Consider the following 22,110-nt stretch of genomic DNA (forward strand, 5'->3'; position numbering starts at 1 on the left):
ATAGAGTCTTCAGGTGAGACAGAGGAGGGGGTAAAAGAGGAGAGGGCATTGCAATATTAGTTAAGGAGTCAGTTACTGCAGTAAGGAGAGATGATATCTTGGAGGGGCCATCAAATGAAGCTTTATGGGTAGAGTTTAGGAATACAAAAAGGGACAGCCACATCGCTAGGTGTTTATTACAGACCCCCAGATAGTCGGCGGGAAATTGAGGAGCAAATATGTGTGCAATTTGCAGAGGTGTGCAAAAATAATAGGGTAATTATATTAGGTGATTTCAACTTTCCCAACATTAATTGTCATTGTCATTGTCGACAGGAATAGTGCCGGAAGACTGGAGGATAGCAAATGTTGTCCCCTTGTTCAAGAAGGGGAGTAGAGACAGCCCTGGTAATTATAGACCTGTGAGCCTTCCTTCGGTTGTGGGTAAAATGTTGGAAAAGGTTATAAGAGACAGGATTTATAATCATCTTGAAAAGAATAAGTTCATTAGCGATAGTCAGCACGGTTTTGTGAAGGGTAGGTCGTGCCTCACAAACCTTATTGAGTTTTTCGAGAAGGTGACCAAACAGGTGGATGAGGGTAAAGCAGTGGATGTGGTGTATATGGATTTCAGTAAGGCGTTTGATAAGGTTCCCCATGGTAGGCTATTGCAGAAAATACGGAAGTATGGGGTTGAAGGTGATTTAGAGCTTTGGATCAGAAATTGGCTAGCTGAAAGAAGACAGAGGGTGGTGGTTGACGGCAAATGTTCATCCTGGAGTTTAGTTACTAGTGGTGTACCGCAAGGATCTGTTTTGGGGCCACTGCTGTTTGTCATTTTTATAAATGACCTGGAAGAGGGTGTAGAAGGGTGGGTTAGTAAATTTGTGGATGACACTAAGGTCGGTGGAGTTGTGGATAGTGCCGAAGGATGCTGTAGGGTACAGAGGGACATAGATAGGCTGCAGAGCTGGGCTGAGAGATGGCAAATGGAGTTTAATGCGGAAAAGTGTGAGGTGATTCACTTTGGAAGGAGTGACAGGAATGCAGAGTACTGGGCTAATGGGAAGATTCTTGGTAGTGTAGATGAACAGAGAGATCTTGGTGTCCAGGTACATAAATCCCTGAAAGTTGCTACCCAGGTTAATAGGGCTGTTAAGAAGGCATATGGTGTGTTAGCTTTTATTAGTAGGGGGATCGAGGTTCGGAGCCATGAGGTCATGGTGCAGCTGTACAAAACTCTGGTGAGGCCGCACCTGGAGTATTGCGTGCAGTTCTGGTCACCGCATTATAGGAAGGATGTGGAAGCTTTGGAAAGGGTGCAGAGGAGATTTACTAGGATGTTGCCTGGTATGGAGGGAAGGTCTTACGAGGAAAGGCTGAGGGACTTGAGGTTGTTTTCGTTGGAGAGGAGGAGGGGGAGAGGTGACTTAATAGAGACATATAAGATAATCAGAGGGTTAGATAGGGTGGATAGTGAGAGTCAAACACGAGGGGACATAGCTTTAAGTTGAGGGGTGATAGATATAGGACAGATGTTAGAGGTAGTTTCTTTACTCAGAGAGTAGTAGGGGCGTGGAACGCCCTGCCTGCAACAGTAGAAGACTCGCCAACTTTAAGAGCATTTAAGTGGTCATTGGATAGACATATGGATGAAAATGGAACAGTGTAGGTCAGATGGTTTCACAGGTCGGCGCAACATCGAGGGCCGAAGGGCCTGTACTGCGCTGTAATGTTCTAATTCTAATTGGGATAGTCATCGTGTTAAGGGCTTCGATGGAGTGGAGTTCTTAAAATGTATACAGGAGAACATTTTAGCTCAATATGTCGAGGATCCAACAAGGGTGGGTGCAGTGCTGGACTTAATTCTGGGGAATGAAGCCGGACAGGTGGTTGATGTGTTGGTGGGGGAGCCTTTTGGTGATAGTGACCAAAACATGGTATAATTTAAGCTTGTTTATGGAGAAAGAAATAGACAAGTTGCAAAAAAAGGTTTTGGATTGGGGGAGAGCAAATTTTAGTAAAATAAGGCAATATCTGGCCTAGGTAGACTGGAAAGAGTTACTTGTCAGGAAATCTACAGAAGAGCATTGGGGGGCATTCAAAAAGGAAATGGGGAGGGTACAGGCCCAACATGTTCCCTCGAGGGTAATAGGTAGGAGCAACAAGCCCAGAGAACCATGGATGACCAGAAAATTTCAGGGTACGATGAGAAGTAAAAGAGAGGCTTTTAGCAAATAGGAGAGCAAATCAAAGGAAGCATTAGTGGAGTACAGAAAGTGTAGGATGGAGCTTAAGAAAGCAATTAGGAGAGCAAAGACGGGATATGAGAAAGCTCTGGCTGGTAAAACTAAGGAAAATCCCAAGATATTCTATAAGTATATCAATGGGAAGAGGATAACCAGGGAAAGACTAGGATCCATTAGGGACCAAGGGGGAAATTTGTGGGTGGAGCCAGAGGACATTGGTAGGGTGTTGAACGAATACTTCACCATCTGTCTTCACCTAAGAGAATGAGGATGTAGATATGGAACTTAGAGAGGGAGACTGTGAGGTTCTTGAGCAAATTGTCATAGGGAGTGACAAGGTTTTGGAAGGCTTAAAAGTGGACAAATTTCCAGGTCCGGACGATTTGTGTCCCAGGATGCTGTGGGAGGTGAGGGTGGACATTGCAGGGGCTCTGACCCTACTTTTTAATTCCTCTCTGGCCACGGGGGAGGTGCCAGAGGACTGGAGAGCAGCGAATGTGGTCCCAATATTTAAGAAAGGCTGTAGAGATAAGCCAGGGAACTACAGACAAAACAAAAAAAGAACAGTACAGCACAGGAACAGGCCATTCGGCTCTCCAAGCCTGCGCTGATCTTGATGCCTGCCTAAACTAAAACCTTCTGCACTTCCAGGGAACGTATCCTTTAATTCCCATCCTATTCATGTATTTGTCAAGATGCCTCTTAAACGTCGCTATCGCACCTGCTTCCACCACCTCCCCCGGCAGCAAGTTCCAGGCACTCACCACCCTCTGTGTAAAGAACTTGCCTCACACATCCACTCTAAACTTTGCACCTCTCCCCTAGTAACTGACTCTTCCACCCTGGGAAAAAGCTTCTGACTATCCACTCTGTCCATGCCGCTCATAACTTTGTAAACCTCTATCATGTCGCCCCTCCACCTCTGTCGTTCCAGTGAAAACAATGCGAGTTTATCCATCCTCTCCTCATAGCTAATGCCCTCCAGACCAAGCAACATCCTGGTAAACCTCTTCTGTACCCTCTCCAAAGCCTCCATGTCTTTCTGGTAGTGTGGCGACCAGAATTGCACGCAATATTCTAAGTGTGGCCTAACTAAGGTTCTGTACAGCTGCAACATGACCTGCCAATTTTTATACTCTATGCCCCGACCGATGAAGGCAAGCATGCCGTATGCCTTCTTGACTACCTTATCCACCTGCATTGCCACTTTGTGACCTGTGGACCTGTACGCCCAGATCTCTCTGCCTGTCAATACTCCTACGGGTTCTGCCATTTACTGTATACTTCCCACCTGCATTAGACCTTCCAAAATGCATTACCTCAAATTTGTCCGGATTAAACTCCATCTGCCATTTCTCCGCCCAAGTCTCCAACCGATCTATATCCTGCTGTATCCCCTGACAATCCTCATCACTATCCGCAACTCCACCAACCTTTCTGTCGTCCGCAAACTTACTAATCAGACCAGCTACATTTTCCTCCAAATCATTTATATATACTACAAACAGCAAAAGTCCCAGCACTGATCCCTGCGGAACACCACTAGTCACATCCCTCCATTCAGAAAAGCACCCTTCCACTGCTACCCTCTGTCTTCTATGACTGAGCCAGTTCTGTATCCATCTTGCCAGCTCACCTCTGATCCTGTGTGACTTCACCTTTTGTACCAGTCTGCCATGAGGGACCTTGTCAAAGGCTTTACTGAAGTCCATATAGATAACATCCACTGCCCTTCCTTCAATCATCTTCGTCACTTCCTCAAAAAACTAAAACTCAATCAAATTAGTGAGACACGACCTCCCCTTCACAAAACCATGCTGCCTCTTGCTAATAAGTTTTTTTGTTTCCAAATGGGAGTAAATCCTGTCCCGAAGAATCCTCTCTAATAATAATAATGAGACCAGTGAGTCTCACGTCAGTGGTAGGGAAACTATTGGAGAGAATCTATCTCCACTTGGAGGGGCAAAATTTGATTAGGAATAGTCAGCATGGCTTTGTCAGAGGGAGGTCATGCCTAACAAATTTGATTGAATTTTTTGAGCATGTGACCAGGTGTGTAGATGAGGGTAGTGCAGTTGATGTAGTTTACATGGATTTCAGAAAAGCCTTTGACAAGGTACCACATGGGAGACTTATCAAGAAAGCAAATGCACATGGGATACAGGGTAACTTGATAAGGTGGATTCAAAATTGGCTTAGCTGTCGGAGACAGAGAGTGATGATAGACGGCTGTTTTAGTGCTGGGAAGCCAGTGTCCAGTGGCGTACCACAGGGATCTGTGCTGGGTCCCCTATTGTTTGTCATTTATATAAACGACATAGATGACTATGTGGGTTGGATCAGTAAGTTCACGGATGACACAAAGATTGGCCGAGTGGTTAACAGTGAGGTGGAGTGTCTTAGGTTACAGGAAGATATAGACGGGATGGTCAAATGGGCAGAAAAGTGGCAGATGGAATTTAACCCTGAAAAGTGTGAGGTGATACACTTTGGAGGGAGTAATGTGACACAGAAGTATTCAATGAATGGCCTGACACTGGGAAGTTCAGAGGAACAAAGGGACCTTGGCGTGTTTGTCCATAGATCTCTGAAGGCAGAAGGGCAGGTTAATAGGGTGGTGAAAAAGGCATATGGGACACTTGCCTTTATCAATCGAGGCATAGATTACAAAAGCAGGGAGGTCATGTTGGAGTTGTACAGAACTTTGGTAAGGCCACAGCTGGAGTAGTGTGTGCAATTCCGGTCGCCACATTATAGGAAGGATGTGATTGCATTGGAGGGGGGGGGGTGGTGCAGAGGCGATTCACCAGGATGTTGCCTGGGATGGAACATTTAAGCTATGAAGTGAGGTTAGATAGGCTTGGGTTGTTTTCACTGGAGCAGAGAAGACTGAGGGGTGACCTGATCGAGGTGTACAAGATTATGAGGGGCATGGACAGGGTGGATAGGGAGCAGCTGTTCCCCTTAGTTGAAGGGACAGTTACGAGGGGGTCACAAGTTTAAGTTGAGGGGCAGGAGGTTTAAGGGGGATATGAGGAAGAACTTTTTTTACCCAGAGAGTGGTGACGGTCTGGAATGCCCTGCTTGGGAGGGTGGTAGAGGCAGGTTGCCTCATATCCTTTAAAAAGTACCTGGATGAGCACTTGGCACGTCATAACATTCAAGGCTATGGGCCAAGTGCTGGCAAATGGGATTAGGTAGACAGGTCAGGTGTCTTTAATGCATCGCTGCAGACTCGATGGGCAGAAGGGCCTCTTCTGCACTGTATTATTATTCTGTGAAGTCAGGAGTGTGATGGAATACTCTCCACTTGCCTGGATGGGTGCAGCTCCAACATTCAAGAAGCTCCGCACCATCCAGAACAAAGCAGCCTGCTTGATTGGCACCCCATCCATGGACATTTACTCCCTCCACCACCAACGCACAGTGGCAGATGTACCATCTGCAAGATGCACTGCAGTAACGCACCAAGGCTCCTTCGACAGCACCTTCCAAACCCCCAACCTCTACCACCTGGAAGGACAAGGGCAGCAGTTGCATGGGAACACTGCCACTGCAAGTTCCCCTCCAAGCCACACACCATCCTGACTTGGAACTACATTGCCATACCTTCACTGTCGCTGGGTCAAAATCCCCTCTTAACAGCACTGTGGGCGTACCTACCCCACATGGACTGCAGCAGTTCAAGAAGGCTGCTCACCACCACCTTCTCAAGGGCAATTAGGAATAAACAATAAATGCTGTTTGATCCAGCAATGCCCACATCCCATGAATGAATTTTTAAAATCTGCATCGTCCCCCTCTTTTGTGAAGACAGACGCAAAGTATTCATGAACAACAACACCGCCACCTTCTACCCTACACATAGGTTACCTTTTTGGTCTTTTATGGACCCTTCTCTTTCTTCAGTTATCCTCTTACTCAATGCATTGATAAAACATCTTTGGGTTCACCTTGATATTGCTTGCCAATATTCTTTCATGTCCTCCCTTAGCTTTCCCAATTTCCTTTTTGATTTCACCCCTCCACTTGGCTTTCTGTAGCATTGAGCTCTCGGCGTCAGACATAAGCTTTCCTTTTTTCCCCCTGTCAGCTCCTTGATATCCATGAGGCTCTAGATTTGGCCATCTCACCCTTTTTCTTTGTGGGAGCATAATTACTCTGAACCCCTTGAATCTCCCCTTTGAATGCCTCCCACTGCTCTGATACTGATTTACCTTGTAGCTGTTTCCAGTCTACTTTTGCTAAATCTCTCCTCAGCTTAAAAAATTGGCCTTGCCCCAATTGAGAACTCTAACTCCTGTTCTATCCTTGTCCTTTTCTATAATTATGTAAAAACTGACTGAATTATGATCACTCCCATCCAAATACTCTCCCACTGCCACTCCTTCCACCTGCCCATCTTCATTTCCCAAGTCTAAAACTATGCTCTCTCTTGTTGGACTTGCAGGTAAAAAGTTCTCATGAATGCACCTCAAGAATTCTGTTCCCTCAATTCCGTTCACACTAAATCTATCCCAGTTAATATTGGGGTAGTTAAAATCCCCTGTTATTGCTGCCCTATTGTTCTTGCACTGTCAGAGATTTGCCTACATATTTGCTCTTCCATCTCCCTCTGACTGTTTGGGGGTCTATAGTACACACCCAGCAGTGTGATTACCCCTTTTTTGTTCCTTAGCTCAATCCATATGGCCTCATTTGATGAACTTTCCAACATATCATCCCTCCTCACACCTCTATAATTGTTTCCTTGACCAAAATTGCCATTCCTCTTCCTTTCTTATCCCCCTCCCCATCACGTCTGAAAACCTTTTAACCATTTCTGTCTCTCCTTAAGCTGTGTTTCTGCAAAAGCTATGGTATCATACTGCCACATATCTATCTGTGCAATGTAAATGCAACATAAATACAACTTCCCTGTAATTAACTGCAACTTATTCAGAAGGAATTTATAATTTGTCAAGTGCAATGATTACACTAGGTGGCAGATGAATGAGCAAGTGAATATAAAGAACTTAGGCAGAAGCTGGCATGCCAGCAATCCAAAGCATAAAGTGTTAGTACACCAACAGAGTGCTCCTTCTTATTAAAAGTCAACATCTTCCACTAACAACTGACATTATCATGCTATGTTTCCAGATTGGTCCACCCCACTTTCATAACACAATTTGAAAGTAACACACCATAGACGGGGAGCAACAACAACTTGCATTTATATGACGTCTTTAACAGGATTTATATAGCACCTTTAATAGGACGCCCATCAAGTAACTCCAGGTATGAATGGAAGCATAATGTTACTCAAAGGAAACACATTGATTAATCTTGTTCTAACCATTAAACTTTGGGCAAGTTTAGTGCAATTATGACAACACTTTGAATGTTCCGGCCGGCACAGGGAATTATACAGAAATTACACGAACACCCTGAACAGACGGCATGCAATTCATTGGTCAAACACAGAGCAACTCCCAGCCACATTACAGTTTAGACATATGCTTCAACAGTAGGTTCAGGGTATTTTATACATGTTTACTATCTTTGCAAACTGTGTTTATGACCATTCCAGCCAATGTTGTAACACAGTGGGCAGTTACATTAATTGAATACAGTGAACAAGCTGAATGTCCACCAATGTTAATAAGTATAGTGATATATAAACAGTGCGTGTTCTGGGAATTTTAAGGAAATCTCCCCTCTATAAACATGTTATATACAACTGTATTTGGTTAGTCCATGGCTGCTGAACTTGAAGTAAATGCTTTGAGGATCGAGAACTATGTTTAACAGATGGCCCTGAGATGCTACACTGTGTCTTTTGTGTAAGCAGACAGCTGTCTCAACTGCAGTACAAACCAAAATGCCATTTCCAATTAAACCAAAACAATTTAACCGACTGTGCAAGTTAATATTTATTTTTCCCTAGCATGCTACTCAGTGCTCTCCACATATGGGCTTCGATAGCACGCTGGGCAAGGCTAATAAATCATTTCCATTCCTCAACACTCCCCCTCCTCCTTAAAACAATGTTGCTCAGCTGAAGATAATGTAATAATAAAATTAACATATTTTGCCCCAAGGAAAGTTTATCACCAGCTTTGTTACATGTTGGCTTGGGAAAATGAGATGTCGCATGTTGGCATGGAGCCAGCGAAAGCCTCTGTTAATGTGTGGGGAATGCAAGACCCCGAACCAAAGCTTTGGGAGGCACTGAGCAGATTTCTAATTGTTGGAATATAAAGCATGTAATGAGAAAAAGGCCATTTAGGCCAACAGGTTTCTACCTTTCCTGACTAATTTGTCTTTGTCTGGCCTTTCCACAAAATCACCTGAGAGGGGTAACCACCCATCCACAGGGAAAGCCTGTGATGAATTTCTCCACTCCCAAACAGTACTTGAGTCGAACTCCAGGTATTCATTCCATATTCAGAGCTCACACAATACATGCTTGATCACTGCATTCCAAACATGACACGTCAATAGTCCCAACAGCGCAGGAGTCTCCATGCTCAATATAGTATTTTATGTCTATCATTAACCTTACAATTGTCAAGCCTATTCTTAACCAAGTTATCTGTTGTACAGTGCTTGGGGAGTAGCTGCAAACACTATTCACTCCCTCCTTCAATTTTCTCATCAGCACAAAAGTAGTAACTCCACTAGTGAAGCCTTGTGGCAGTGTTTAACTTGAGGAATTTAATAAGTTATTACAAGGAAGATGACAACAGAACTAACTCCAATTCAGAGTTTCCTCACTCCATGCAGCATGTTGTATACCTGTAGAAGCCTACCAAACAAATAGCTGTAGACTGTGTGGACTCTGAGATTCTTTGAATGTTATCATTGATACATGCACTAAATTAAGATAATGGGTTGCATCAGAATGTGGTGCCAAGGTGTTTCACCACATGAACATTTGTCCAAGTACACATTGCTGAGAGAGGATCTAAATAGGGAATAGTTTATGGACAGCAGTTAGAGAGAAGGGAACATGTACACAACTACAAACCATCAAGGTAAGTTGGCAGAAATTCTCTAAAATGATTACTTGGATCAGCTGTGCAGTATAAATATCCAGAATGGCTGGCATTTGACTAATGACTAGCCACAGACACAGCTGAAACAAGCAAGGGTAATGAGTCAGGCTAACAGATGGACAGTCAGCCAATTGTAAACTTTAAAAAAAACCCTTCAAATAATTTGGGGTTAGCAAGTTATTATAAAATGATCTCTTTCTTCTGAAGTGTTTGTGCCAATTGAACTCAATAGAGGACGAGCTAAAATAATTCTTCAACTTATCTGCATCAATTATGACCTCCTCCATTCCAAAATGAGTTTGGGGTCTCATCCATGGCTTATACACGAATTGTGGATTTTCCCCATTAAACCCCATTGCCCTATAACTTCTTAGCAGAGAATGTTACATATACACAAGGTGGTGATTCTTAAAGCTTTTTCAACAGAATTATTTGCTAAAGGGACAAAAAGGCTCCAAAGAGAAAAGACAAATAATGCAAAGTAAAGTTAAAAAATTCTCAAATGATTCAGGTAAGCTGTTAAATAGCAGCAAATGCAAGACCACTGCAGCAGGTACAATGGATTACACATTAATAAAAACCTATAAGCTATTGGCCAGGTAACAGCAATTACAAGCAGCAACATGTCTTGAATGATAAGCCCAAGTGTCTTTGGAAGGAATTCCACATCTACTTGTAGTTTCGGCTGCAACTCACAAAGTGGGAAATGGATGCATCAAATTTCAGCTTATGATTTTCCTCAACTTCACAGCCTGTAAGTGTCAAACGATTATCAGACTTTAAAAAAAAAAATTATCCCTCTGTTCAATAAGCAGAGGTCAGGCCTTCTCATTGTATCCAACGTATTTACAATGTCCACCCATGCCCAAGGTGGTATTAGTGAAAATAAAATATGGAACTTGAGGTGAGATCAGACAAAAACAGTGCATGACCTTCTTAGAGTTGTTTTTACTTGCGTTAATACTGTACTTATATCTGAGTGTTTAATGATGGCACAAGAATCAGTCATTTTTGTCTCCAGTTTACCTTCTTGGCAGCTTAAAGGCAAAAGAAGACTATTAACACATGCAGATTAATTTACAATCTGCGAACATAAACCAACTAAAAATCCAAATAGCTGCACAATAGTAAATTTTAAATGTGTTTGTTGAGGGATTATTCAGTAAACAATTGTTATAGAATTAATACATTGTCAAGGGCACCTCCATCGTGGACACACAGACAAACTCCAACCATGTCTGTTAGTAATTAATAGAAAACAATCATTGGGCATTCTACAGATACGCATCAGGACACGGTCAAACATCTGATAAACACTACACGCTAAATTCCAAATTCAGTTTCTAACATTGTGCTCAAGACTTTCTCAATACGTATCTGTAGCACACTGACATTTACAAATTTAAAAACAAAGATATTGATTTGTTCGTTAAATGCAGATTAACTGATCCAAAATCCTCACCTTCTGGTCTGTATTGTGCTACAATAGTGACTGATTGCCCGGCATTTTTCAGTGCTGCTGCAGCCTGCTCATGGGTGGCACTCCGCAGGTCAATACCATTCACCTGCATCAAAAATGTTGAAGTGAACACTCAAAAGTTTTCCTGCATACCTTTGACTCTTTAATTTTTCAGGAAGCATCCTATTTTTCAAATATTAATTAAAAATGTAATATGATTGAACTGGTTTTAAAGGAGAAAAAAAGTCATTTATCTTTTACATATGACAGATTAAGATCTTAAACATTTTTTTCTGGTTGTCTCCTAGCAATGGATTGCAAAGGTGGACAGCAGCTTTTTTTCTTCAAAGTGCCAGTCAACCCCATCCTTGCGATCAGAAAATCAACCAGTATTAATGCTCCTGATTCAGAAGTGTGTGAAAGTCGTGAGGATATGATCAGGCTTTGCTGCAGTTAAGCAACCTGTTAATATTCAGTGCTGAGATTTAAAACATGGGCTAGATATAGGAGTGTGCACAGTCTTGCTGAACTATACTCCAGTTGGGATTTGAAGTCTGCAGGAGAGGAAATGAAGGGAGAGGAGAACATTGGCAGGGGAGATGGGGTGGTGCTATTAACTCCAAAAACACCAGAGATATAAAGAAAGGCTACCACAGCAATCGGAGGATAACAAAGTTAAAATTTCTAAACAGCAAAAAGACATATCAAAATAGGAGACACTGTACCGAAATAATCCTGTCCCCTTTTCTTAGTTCACCGCTCAGGTCAGCTGGGCCTCCTGCCAAAATGAAGGAAATAAAAATTCCTTCCCCATCTTCACCACCAACAATGTTAAAACCTAGACCTGTTGAACCTCGATGTAGCACCACCTTCCTGGGCTCCCTGCAAAGACAAAAGTAGCCAATGAAGCAGTCTACCAAATACACTTTGCAATTCATTTAATGTAATGTGAATTCATTCTAACAAAGTATCTTCTCAGATCAGGACAAGCCTGTATTGGGAGAAATCTGCTGGATAAGGCTGAACATACGGTTTAATGGCTAGAAAGATTCTGTAAGCACTTGCTGAAATAGACACAGAACACCATATAGTGGCAGTGTTAACTTCAACAAATTGGTTCAGTAGGCTTTCTTCCATCCATACTTGCTTTTGGGGGCAGACAGGAGTGAGAGGGAAAGGAAATTAGGAAAGAGGAAGCTCAACCAGTGGAAAATATATTTTTCTCTTTAAGATGGCTTTTTAAAATAAATATTAACAGAAATTTGTGGAAGACCTTTAAAGTTTTCGGTAAAAGCTAACATTGGACCTCTGCTTCTGTCCAGGTTGAACGACTTCATGAAAAAACAAAATTAAGATAAAATAAAAAACTTTCTGGAAGAAGGTGCTTTCATTATTAGATAATTAATGTTTATTGCTCATGTTTTTACCTAATCCCAGCCAAGACAGCAGCAGGGAAAATCAGCCTGGATTCCTGCTCCTGGATAGGCAAAGTCAGAATCAGGTTCAGCATACATGCTGTCAAACAGCTTGCAGACACTCACAGTCAAGACACAACTAAATAGTGACTGCTTAGGCAGGGCACTGAAGAGTGCTGTTAAGACAGAGGGATAACATGGTTTCCTGCAACACTTGAAGCAATCCAGAGAGGAAATGTGAGCCAACAAATTATTCATGCCTTAACTACACATCTTCGATCAGGATTCTCTCTAGACCGTTGTAGGGATCATTTGTGCAACATGCAGAGTGCGTGGAGTGACCATACTGTCCAACTTGGTGTCATTTTGGCAGAAGAAAAAATGAAAGCCAAATCAAAAAGATTCAATAGTTCATGGAATCATATATACCTGCACTTCATTAAATAAGGTTAGAAGTGGGGACATTCGCTGATAGCATGGTGTTTGGATCCATTTGCAACTCCTCAGATAGTGAACCAGCCAGTGTCCATATGCAGCAAGACCTGGACAATATTCAAGCTTAGGCTGATACGCAGCAAGTAACATCCGCTTCACACAAGTGCCAGGCAATGAGCATCTCCAACAGGAGAGAATCTAACCATCTGCCCTTGACATTCAAACGACATTACCATCGCTGAATCCCCCATCAACAACATCCTGGGGGTTACCATTGCCCAGAAATGTTACTGGACCAGTCACATAAATACTGTGGCTACAAAAGCAGGTTCGAGGCTGGGAATTCTGTACTGAGTAACTCACCTCCTGACTCCTCAAAGCCTGTTCACCATCTACAAGGCAGAAGTCAGGAGTGTGTTGGAATACTCCCCACTGGCCTGGATATGTGCAGCTCTGACACTACTTTTAAGAAGCTTGACAGCATCCAGGACAAAGCAGCCCTCTTGATCGGCACGCCATCCACAACCAGCACAGTAGCAGCAGTGTGTAGCATTTAACTCCCAAGACTCCTTCGATAGCACTTTCCAAACCCGGAACCTTTACCACCTAGAACAAGGGCAGCAGACACATGGGAACACCAACACCTCCAAAACAAACAAAATACTGCGGATGCTGGAAATTTGAAATACAAACAGAAAAAGCTAGAAATACTCAGCGAGTGACCTCTGATCTGACAAAAAGTCATTGACCTGAAACATTACCTCTCCTCTTTCTCCACAGATGCTGCCTGCCCACTACCTCCATGTCACACACCATGCTGACTTGGAAATATATCACTGTTCATTCACTGTCACTGTGTCAAAATCTTGGAACTCCCTCCCTAACTGCACTGTTGGGAGTACCTTCACCACAATCTTCTCGAGGGCAATTAAGGATGAACAATAAATGCTGGCCCTGCCAGCAATGCCCACATCTAGTGAATGAATAAAATTTTTAAAAAATTCTTCCTTTATGAACGACAAATTCCTCACCTTCCTATTTCTCATATCTTAGGGTCTTTCAATCCTTTATGATCCAGTTTGACAAATTGCTCGGAAGTCACGGCTTTTTAAAACTCAAACACGTGATTTTAGATAAATATTGTATGGTGCTTTTAATAGGAATGAATCAATGACTTCACATTGGTTTAAAAAGGAAAAACAATCTACTTAAGCATCCCATGGGTAAAACATTACATTATGGCTCAAAACAAATATGATTGAGCATCGCATTTTGTAGGTTAAGATAACAAAAGGCTGAAACTTAACATTTGCTGATATTGAATTTAAGACATCAGTTTAGGTATTAGTACTTTTGAAATTGAAGGTCTACCAATTAGAATAAGTGGTGATGATATAAATTTCTACAGGAATACAAATACTTAAGGTGCCCATTTTCCTACTTTTTTTATTCATTCATGGGATGCGGTCATCACTGGCAACACCATTTATTGCCCATCCATAATTGCCCTCGAGAAGGTGGCGGTGAGCCGCCTTCTTGAACTGCTCCAGTCCTAGTGGTGTAGGTACCATAAGGAGTTCCAGGATTTCAACCCAGCAACTATGAAAAAATGGCGATAACAGTTGCAACAGGTGTGAGACTTGGAGGGGTACTTACAGGTGGTGGCGTTCCATGCTCCTGCTGCCCTTGTCCTAGACAAAAGAAGCTGCAGGTTTGGAAGGTGCTGTCGAAGGAGTCCTGGTGAGTTGCTGCAGTGCATCTTGTAGATGATGTATACTGCTGCCACTGTGTGCCAGTGGTAGAGAGACTGAATGTTTAAGGGGGGAAATTGCTTTGTCTGTCAAGCTTAGTGTTGTTGGAGCGTGCTTTGTAGATGGTGGGCTGGTTTTGGAGAAACAGGAAGCAAGTTACTCACTGCAGAATTCCCAGCTTCGGAGCTGTTCTTGTAGCCACAGTATTTATGTGGTTGATCCAGGTGCATTTCTGATCAATGGTGATCCCCAGGATGTTGATGGTTGGCACTTACTGAATTACCTCCAGGCTGACCCAAAAGGCTGGCTGGAGTTTGTGACACCTGTCATTTGTCCCTATATGATTTCAGAGACAGGATCCAAAATGGGTGTTTCCATGATAGGAAAACTATTCCAAGCTGGGGTACTAATTGCAGTATTTGTCAGTCAATCACATTGGGGGAGATCAAAGAAAAACAAAAGAATACTTACAACACAAAACACTCACTCTTGCTTTTTTGCTTACAGCTGCTATTCAGGCTGATCAACATCAGAGGGCAGCAAATCTTTGTATATATTGATCAAGAACTGCTTTATAAAAGTTAATGGCAGTTCAACAAGAGCTCTCCAAAGACGGATATAGGTTGATCAACCTTTGATTTCTAAAGCACCTTTCATGACGTCAGGTCACCCCGCAGTGCTTTACAGTCAATGATGTATTTTTGAAATGTAATCACTGCTGTCGTGTAGGAAATTTGTGCACAGCACGGTCCTTTGAACAGCAATGTGATAATGATCAGATAATCTGTTTTAGTCATGTTGCTTGAGGGATAAATATTGGCCAGGACACTGGAGAGAACTCTCCTGCTCTTCTTTGAAATAGTGGCATGGGACTTTTTACATCCACCTGAGAGAACAGATGTATGCCCAATTACATATCCAATCTCGGTTTAATGTTTCATCTGAAAGACAGCATCTGCGTCAGTGGAGAACTCCACCTGAGGTTTGTTTCTTGCTCTCTACTCTTAATTCAGGTGCGCGCTGGAATAGTTTACAACAATCACACTGCCCCTCCCATCCTATGCAAGAGTGAAGCTGTGGCCAGAAGAGGATACAATTTCAATGAGATGAGTCCCATTATGAGAACTCAATTCTGGCCACTAACTGCCTGTACTTGGGGAACAAACCAGTGCTGAGGTGATGCTAGTTGTAGTGATGAGTTTGATAATGTGCACTAATATTCCTGAAAAAGAACACTGGATAACATATACATTAAAAAAAGCACAACTACTTGGACAAGTTGCTTCAATTCTTGTTCAAGCTAAATTATATTCCCTCTGTGCTATCGTGTTTTATTTAATGGCATTTCAACTTCCACTCACTGAATAATGTATTATGTCCAGTGACCGTATAAATGCATATGTACATTTATTTCAGCTGTTCCAAGTACAGCTCCATTTTATAAAATTCATATCTAGATACAAAGCGAAAAAAGTCATTGGGGCCAGCCATTGTATCACTTACCAATTTGTACTCATCAGTAAATTGCAAGCAAATCTCAAACTATTTCAGCAATGGATTGATTTGGTTTACTCCCCAGGAACAGGCAGTTAATAAGATCAAGCCTCCTTTCAGCTGAGAGCAAACTCAAGTCTTCTCCATTCTGCAAAAAGGATGGCTTGCATTCTGCCACTATGCTGATTCAAATAATTCAGACCCACCAGATAAAACAGCAAATCAAACTGAGCAGGCAGACTGGTTTCATAGCTGCAAGGCTGAAAACACTCAACAAAAGCTGAAACCCATTCCCAGACAATTTGAGGCTTCACATGGCATTCAAAGTACACAAGCCATTAAATGCACAGACATCCTTCAGATGTGAACACATCATAAGCCAACAAAAATAATTTGCATTTATATAGCAACTTTTATGTAGCAAAAACATCCCAAGGTGCAAAAATCAGACAAAAATGACAATGGGCAAAGGAGGCGTCATTAGGAAAGGTAACTTGGTCAGAGAGGTTGGTGTAAGGAGGTTTTTAAAATGAAAAAGAGAGAGTGAGTTGGAGAGGGAATTCCAGAGCCTCAGGGCTGAAGGCATGGCTGCCAATGGTGGGATGGATAAGAGATCAGAGTTGGAGGAATGCAGAGTTCTTGTAGGGTTGTAGAGCTGGAGGAAGTTAGAGAGAGAGGCGAGGCCACAAAGAATATAAATACAAGAATAAGAATTTTTAGATGGAGGCAGTTGGGGACTAGGAGCCACTGTAGATCAGTGTGCACAGGGGTGATGGGAGAACAAAACTTGGTGCGAGTTAGGATATGAGGAGCAGGGGTTTGGATGAGCTTCAGTTTATGGAGGGTTGCAGATGAGAGGCTGACTGAGAAGAGATTGAAACAGTCGAGTCTCGAGGTAACAAAAGTATGGATGAGGAATTCAGATAAGCTGAGGCAGGTGGGAACGGGGCAAAAGTAGATATGGGGTCAGAAGGGTCAAGTAGGGCACCAAGTTTACAAACAGTTTTATTTAGCCCGAGACAGTGGCCAGAGGGGAGGATGGAATTGGTGGCTAGGGAATAATGCTTTTCACCACTCCGCCACCCTCCATAAAACACTCTTTTTCAATACTATAATCAAATTGCGCAGAAATAGCAACTATAAATCCCCGTTACAAGTATAGAATGAGAATCAATTGGCACCACACACTATCCTTTGTAACATTTCATGTGTATGGAAACCACTTACTGTCTCTTCAGGCATTTGTCACAGCACAATCTACATTTCTTTCTGCCCTCTGACCTTTAAATCACAACAACCCAGACACCAATTCTGACTGTTCTGGGCCAGGTTTTCCCCCCTCTACTGTTTCTAAAAATGCCGGGCTTGCAATCAAATTTTAATTGATCAGTGGAACGAGACCACTATCATGTAGTGGATGAATGCTGCAATATCTAATGTCCCATACAGCTGACTCCGGAGAATCCAATTATCTGATCCAAGTAATGCAATGTATTTAATCACCTTCAGTATATACAATTACTGACAAAGGCAGAACACGTAAATGTGAGATCCTGACACAAACGTAAACAATTTCCCACTCTCAGCTGCTTCCATTGCTCAGCACTTCTGAATGTAGTCATGCCCAGAAAGAGCCTACCATCCATCAACTTAATAGCTTCTTATAAAAGATTCCCATTTTCTTTTTAAAATGGTGGTAGAGCCTTCTGTCCTCACAACCTTTACAGTCTGGAATTCTCTTCCTAGACTCCTTTGTCTTGTTACCACTCTCCTCAACTTCAAAAGCCCCCAAATTCTGACTCAGTTGAATGTGCTTCTCAACTTCACTTCCTCTTCAAGCCTCCTGTGTCTCATTGAAATCATTCTGAAATATTTTGTTACACGAGAGGCAATATAAGAGCACAACTTAATTTGAGGCTTCAAAGCTCTAGGATTATTAAATAAAAACTTTCTCCCCTGTTCTTCTGAAGCCATTGACTTCTTGCCAACTGCAGTGCTTCTATTGCTGCCTCAATAGAGGTCAACTCACTCGGCATAAACAAAAACAAAATACTGCAGATGCTGGAAATCTGAAACAAACACAGAAAACTGGAAATACTCAGCAGCACAGAAATAGAGTTAACACTTCAGGTTGATGACATTTCATCTGTGGAAGGCAGAAGTGATTCAGTAACAAAGGACTCAGCATAAGTCACAGTTCGAATCGGCACTTTCCTGGTTTGTATGGCTCAGCTACTTAGTGAAACACTAGGGGAGCAAATGCAAGTTTCATGCCTTCTATTACAGCACAGCATGGACCCAGGCTGTCGCATGTAGTAAAACATTTTCTATTTGTTACCAGCTCTGCAAAATGAACATACAGCTCAAAGGTTCAAGTCAGACAATGAAAATGTTTTGGCTGGATTAGTGAAATAGGCTGCAAAGGTTTCTAACGCATCCATGAAATGGTAGAGGATGGACAAATGCAGAATCAGGGATCGGTGTTTCCCTATGTGAAAAGTTCCTTATTTTAATATGTTTCAACCAGAGTCTTTTTTTTTAAAGTGGCAGCAATTTATTGATAGTGACTTCCCTAATAGCAAGCGAGATGGCCACTGGGAAAATGGGACTAGGCTCCCACTGTCACATTGACAGAGGCACATTTTGCAAACTAATCATAGGAAAAGTGGAACTGGCAGGATTTCGGACAGGGGAATGTCATTCCACCTTTGAACTTGAATGTAGGGGATATGATTAAGTAGTTTGCAGACGATACAAAAATTGGTTGTGCGGTTGGTAATAAAGCTGTAGGGTGCAAGATGATATCAATGGACTAGTCAGGTGGGCAGAACAGTGGCAAATGGAGTTCAATCCGGAGAAGTGTGAGGTAATGCATTTGGGGAAGACTAACAAGACAAGGGAATAAACAATAAATGGTAGGATACTGAGAAGTGCAGAGAAACAGGGATACCTTGGAGCGCATGTCCACAGATTCCTGGAGGTGGCTGGACAGGTAGATAAGGTGGTCAAGAAGACATACAAGGTACTTTCCTTTAATAGCAGAGGCACAAAATAGAAGAGCTGGGTTAGAGAGGATAGGAAGGCTCAATTCCCCTTGGTTGAGGTTCCATAAGCAGGGGCATAGATTTGGGGTAAGAGGTAGGCGGTTTAGAGGGGATTCAAGGGGAAATTTTTTCCATGCATAGGGTCGTGGGGATCTGGTAATCACTGTCTGAAAGCTGCTATATAAGATAAAAGTACTGGGATATGCACTTGAAATGCCGTAACCTACAAGGCTACAGTTCAAGAGTTAAAACGTGGGATTAGGCTGGATGTCTACTTGACAGCCAATGCAGACACAAAGGATCAAATGGACTCCTTCCGTGTTGTAAATTTCTATGATTCTATGAACATCCCAAATTCCAGCCAACTTGCATTCTTGTTCGGCTCTCCCAGGCCTATGAAATGTGGGCCCTGGTGCTTCCAAACAGGGGAGAAACTGTCTATTCATGTGCTTTTGATTCAGGAATAGGTTGTCTGCCGACTTTCTCAGTCAGTAACTGTTGCTTCGCTTGGGAAGATCTATAGTAGTGTGGGGTGCAAAAAAATCACTCAAAATAAGAAATCCAAAAGGAATCTAATTAAAACATTTTTGAATAAAAGTGAAAGTAATCATCCTGATTGCAGTTCCTTGTTGTGAAATGGTTTCATCGCATATTTAAATCTGATATTAAGTAGTATAAGAATGTGCATCCAACGTGATCAAACTATTAATCTCAGGCAGAACAAACAGATTGTGACCTAGAATAAAAGCAAAATGCTGCGGATGCTGGAAATTTGAAATAAAAACAAGAAACGATGTAAATACTCAGCAGGTCTGGCAACATCTGTGGAGAGAGAAGCAGAGTTAACATTTCAGGTAGTGACCCTTCTTCAGAACTGACAAATATTGTGACCTAGACTGTGGCAAAGAAAGGAAGGATACCTTATTTGAACAAGGACAACCAGGAAGACATTGAGCATGTGATACTAACATACCCGATCAAACTCCTCACTATTCAAACCAAACAAATTTAAGTACTTTATGTAGCAGACATGCTTACTGTAGCAGAAGACAATGAGTTTTATTCATAGGTGGCACCATTATGTATTTTTCCACCTCAGCGCTTCACAAAGGATCTCTCACATTGGTGATCCTGCTAAGTGTTTCACCATGTTCATATATTAAAAATGCAATAGCACAGGCTATTGTTGCAGATAGTGTTTAGCACATTAAATTTTCTTTAAAAAATATATTATACTGTACAAGTCCATTGTGCAACAGTATCTGCAGTGTTTCCAAAAAAGGACATTCCAAGAGCTTTGCCCACGAGAAAACATCCCCATGTGGTGATATCGCACCCGAGATACAGTTGCCCAAGGCACCAGATGATTGTGTGCTCAAAAGTTCAGCAGTTTGAATTTACAATAAGTTGAGCACACTCCCAACTGATATACATGAAATCCACTCAACAAAAAGAAACCAGGCAAGCTAATACTTCAATTTTGAAAATATCCTTGGAAGGACATACAAAAGGACTTTGCAGCTTACTGGCAGACAAATACAAGTCAAAACAAATACTATTGTGCCAAATTGATTGTGGCCCTATAAATAGATAAAACAGAAGCTTTGCTTTGAATTAGTGGATGGGTTGGAATAGCAGCTAAATTGAGTACCATCGCCTAGCCGCCTATGTCTGTAGGCCCATCTCCAAGTTTAGCCTTTTCCAAATTATTGAGTGTACCTTCTAACCTAACATCTTCATTACTCTTTTTCCATCATAATAGAGATAATTCCTGCTAAGTAGGACAGTAGAGATTCAATCGAATAATCCATTTTTATTTTCTATATTGTACTGTTTGTTCACACCCAGTTACTTTAGGCAGTCAAACAGCAATAAATCTGTACACTTGCCAACCTGAAACAAATACATTGTGCACACCCACGCTTCATTGAAAACTGGCAGACTGCCGGACATCACTGTCAAACTCCACACTTGTCTTGATGTGAATCATGTCTACAAAGCCCATGCAATGAACAGTAGCACTCTGCTCCTGCACAATATTCGCTGGGGGACGTGGTGGTGGGGGAAAAGAGTTGAGGAAAGAAGGCAAGAATTAACATGTGCAATTGTTTCTACATTTGTAAAGAACAGTTTAACGCTTTGCTTCTCTTTAACATGTGAAGGCCACTGTAACAAGGTCATATGTCTCATGAAATTTACCCCGGTGACTGCCAGAGCACAAATATCCAGACAAGGTATGCTGCGGCATCAATGGGAAGGGCCGAAGCCTTCAGGTCAACTAACGCATGCATCAACTACAGTGGGATTGACAATTTATAGGAAGGTTTCACAGGCAACTAGTGAATGAATGACTTGATTATTTTTTCATACAAAAGCGAAGTAAGGCAGCTGCTGGAAAACAAATAAAAACAGAACTGCTGAAATACTCAGCAGGCCAGGGCAGCGTATATGGAGAGAGAAACAGAGGTAGCGTTGTCAGGTTGATAACCTTTCATCCAAACTGGGAAACATTAGAAATGTAATAGGTTTTAAGCAAGCGGGGAAGGGGGCAGGGTGAGAAAAGGAACAAAAGAGAAGGCCTGTGATAGGGTGGAAGGCTGGAGACATTAGATAACAATAGGGTTGGTGGTGCAAGATCAAAGGGAGTGGTAATGGGACAAGTAAAAAAACAAAAGATGTGTCTAGAGGAGGACTTGCTTAAAACCTATTAGATTTGAAGCTTTTCAACTCTAATGAAAGTCACTGACTTGAAACATTAACTCTGCTTCTCTTTCTACAGATGCTGCCTGACCGAAGTATTTCCAGTGTTTTATGTTTTTTAAGTGTTGTGTGAGGACAATTATTGGCCAAAAGACAGAAACCTCCTTGATTCTCTTCAAATGGTTCTATAGAACCTTTTATGCATGCGTTTATGGCCTTAATTTAATGCCTCATCTGAAAGACAACTTGTTGGGATGGCCCACTCAACTTGGCATTACTCACACAGTCAAGATGGTGAGTGCCAACAGGCTACTCAACAATGTGAGGCACCACAGCAGGGCTCAATCCAATACATCCACGTGTGCAATTCCTGCAGAGTAATGACTAGCAGTGGAAACCTTGACTGATTTTCTCTTTTAAAAAAAAAAGAGCAGTGGAGATCTAATTATAATATACCTACCACTGCCCTAGCGGAAAATGACCAACAGCCCACAGATTGGCACCCTCTTGGCCTGTGCAGCTCAGCTACTCACTAACCAGCTTAATA

The 22,110-nt window shown here is 42.1% G+C and overlaps 1 protein-coding gene across 11 annotated transcripts in view; it reads right to left on the reverse strand.

Annotated features, from left to right (window-relative positions):
* Nucleotides 1–22,110, reverse strand: part of dlg1b (discs large MAGUK scaffold protein 1b) — a 438,658-nt gene that overhangs the window by 99,768 nt on the left and 316,780 nt on the right. For all 11 annotated transcript variants that reach the window (XM_068042457.1, XM_068042451.1, XM_068042454.1 and 8 more), the window contains 2 exons: nt 11,450–11,606; nt 10,728–10,830 (listed from right to left, as the gene is read on the reverse strand). In XM_068042457.1, the coding sequence (XP_067898558.1) occupies nt 10,728–10,830; nt 11,450–11,606 (260 nt within the window). The remainder of the gene's footprint in view (nt 1–10,727; nt 10,831–11,449; nt 11,607–22,110) is intronic.

This window comes from Heterodontus francisci, chromosome 11 (assembly GCF_036365525.1).
Source record: "Heterodontus francisci isolate sHetFra1 chromosome 11, sHetFra1.hap1, whole genome shotgun sequence".
Lineage (NCBI taxonomy): Eukaryota > Metazoa > Chordata > Chondrichthyes > Heterodontiformes > Heterodontidae > Heterodontus > Heterodontus francisci.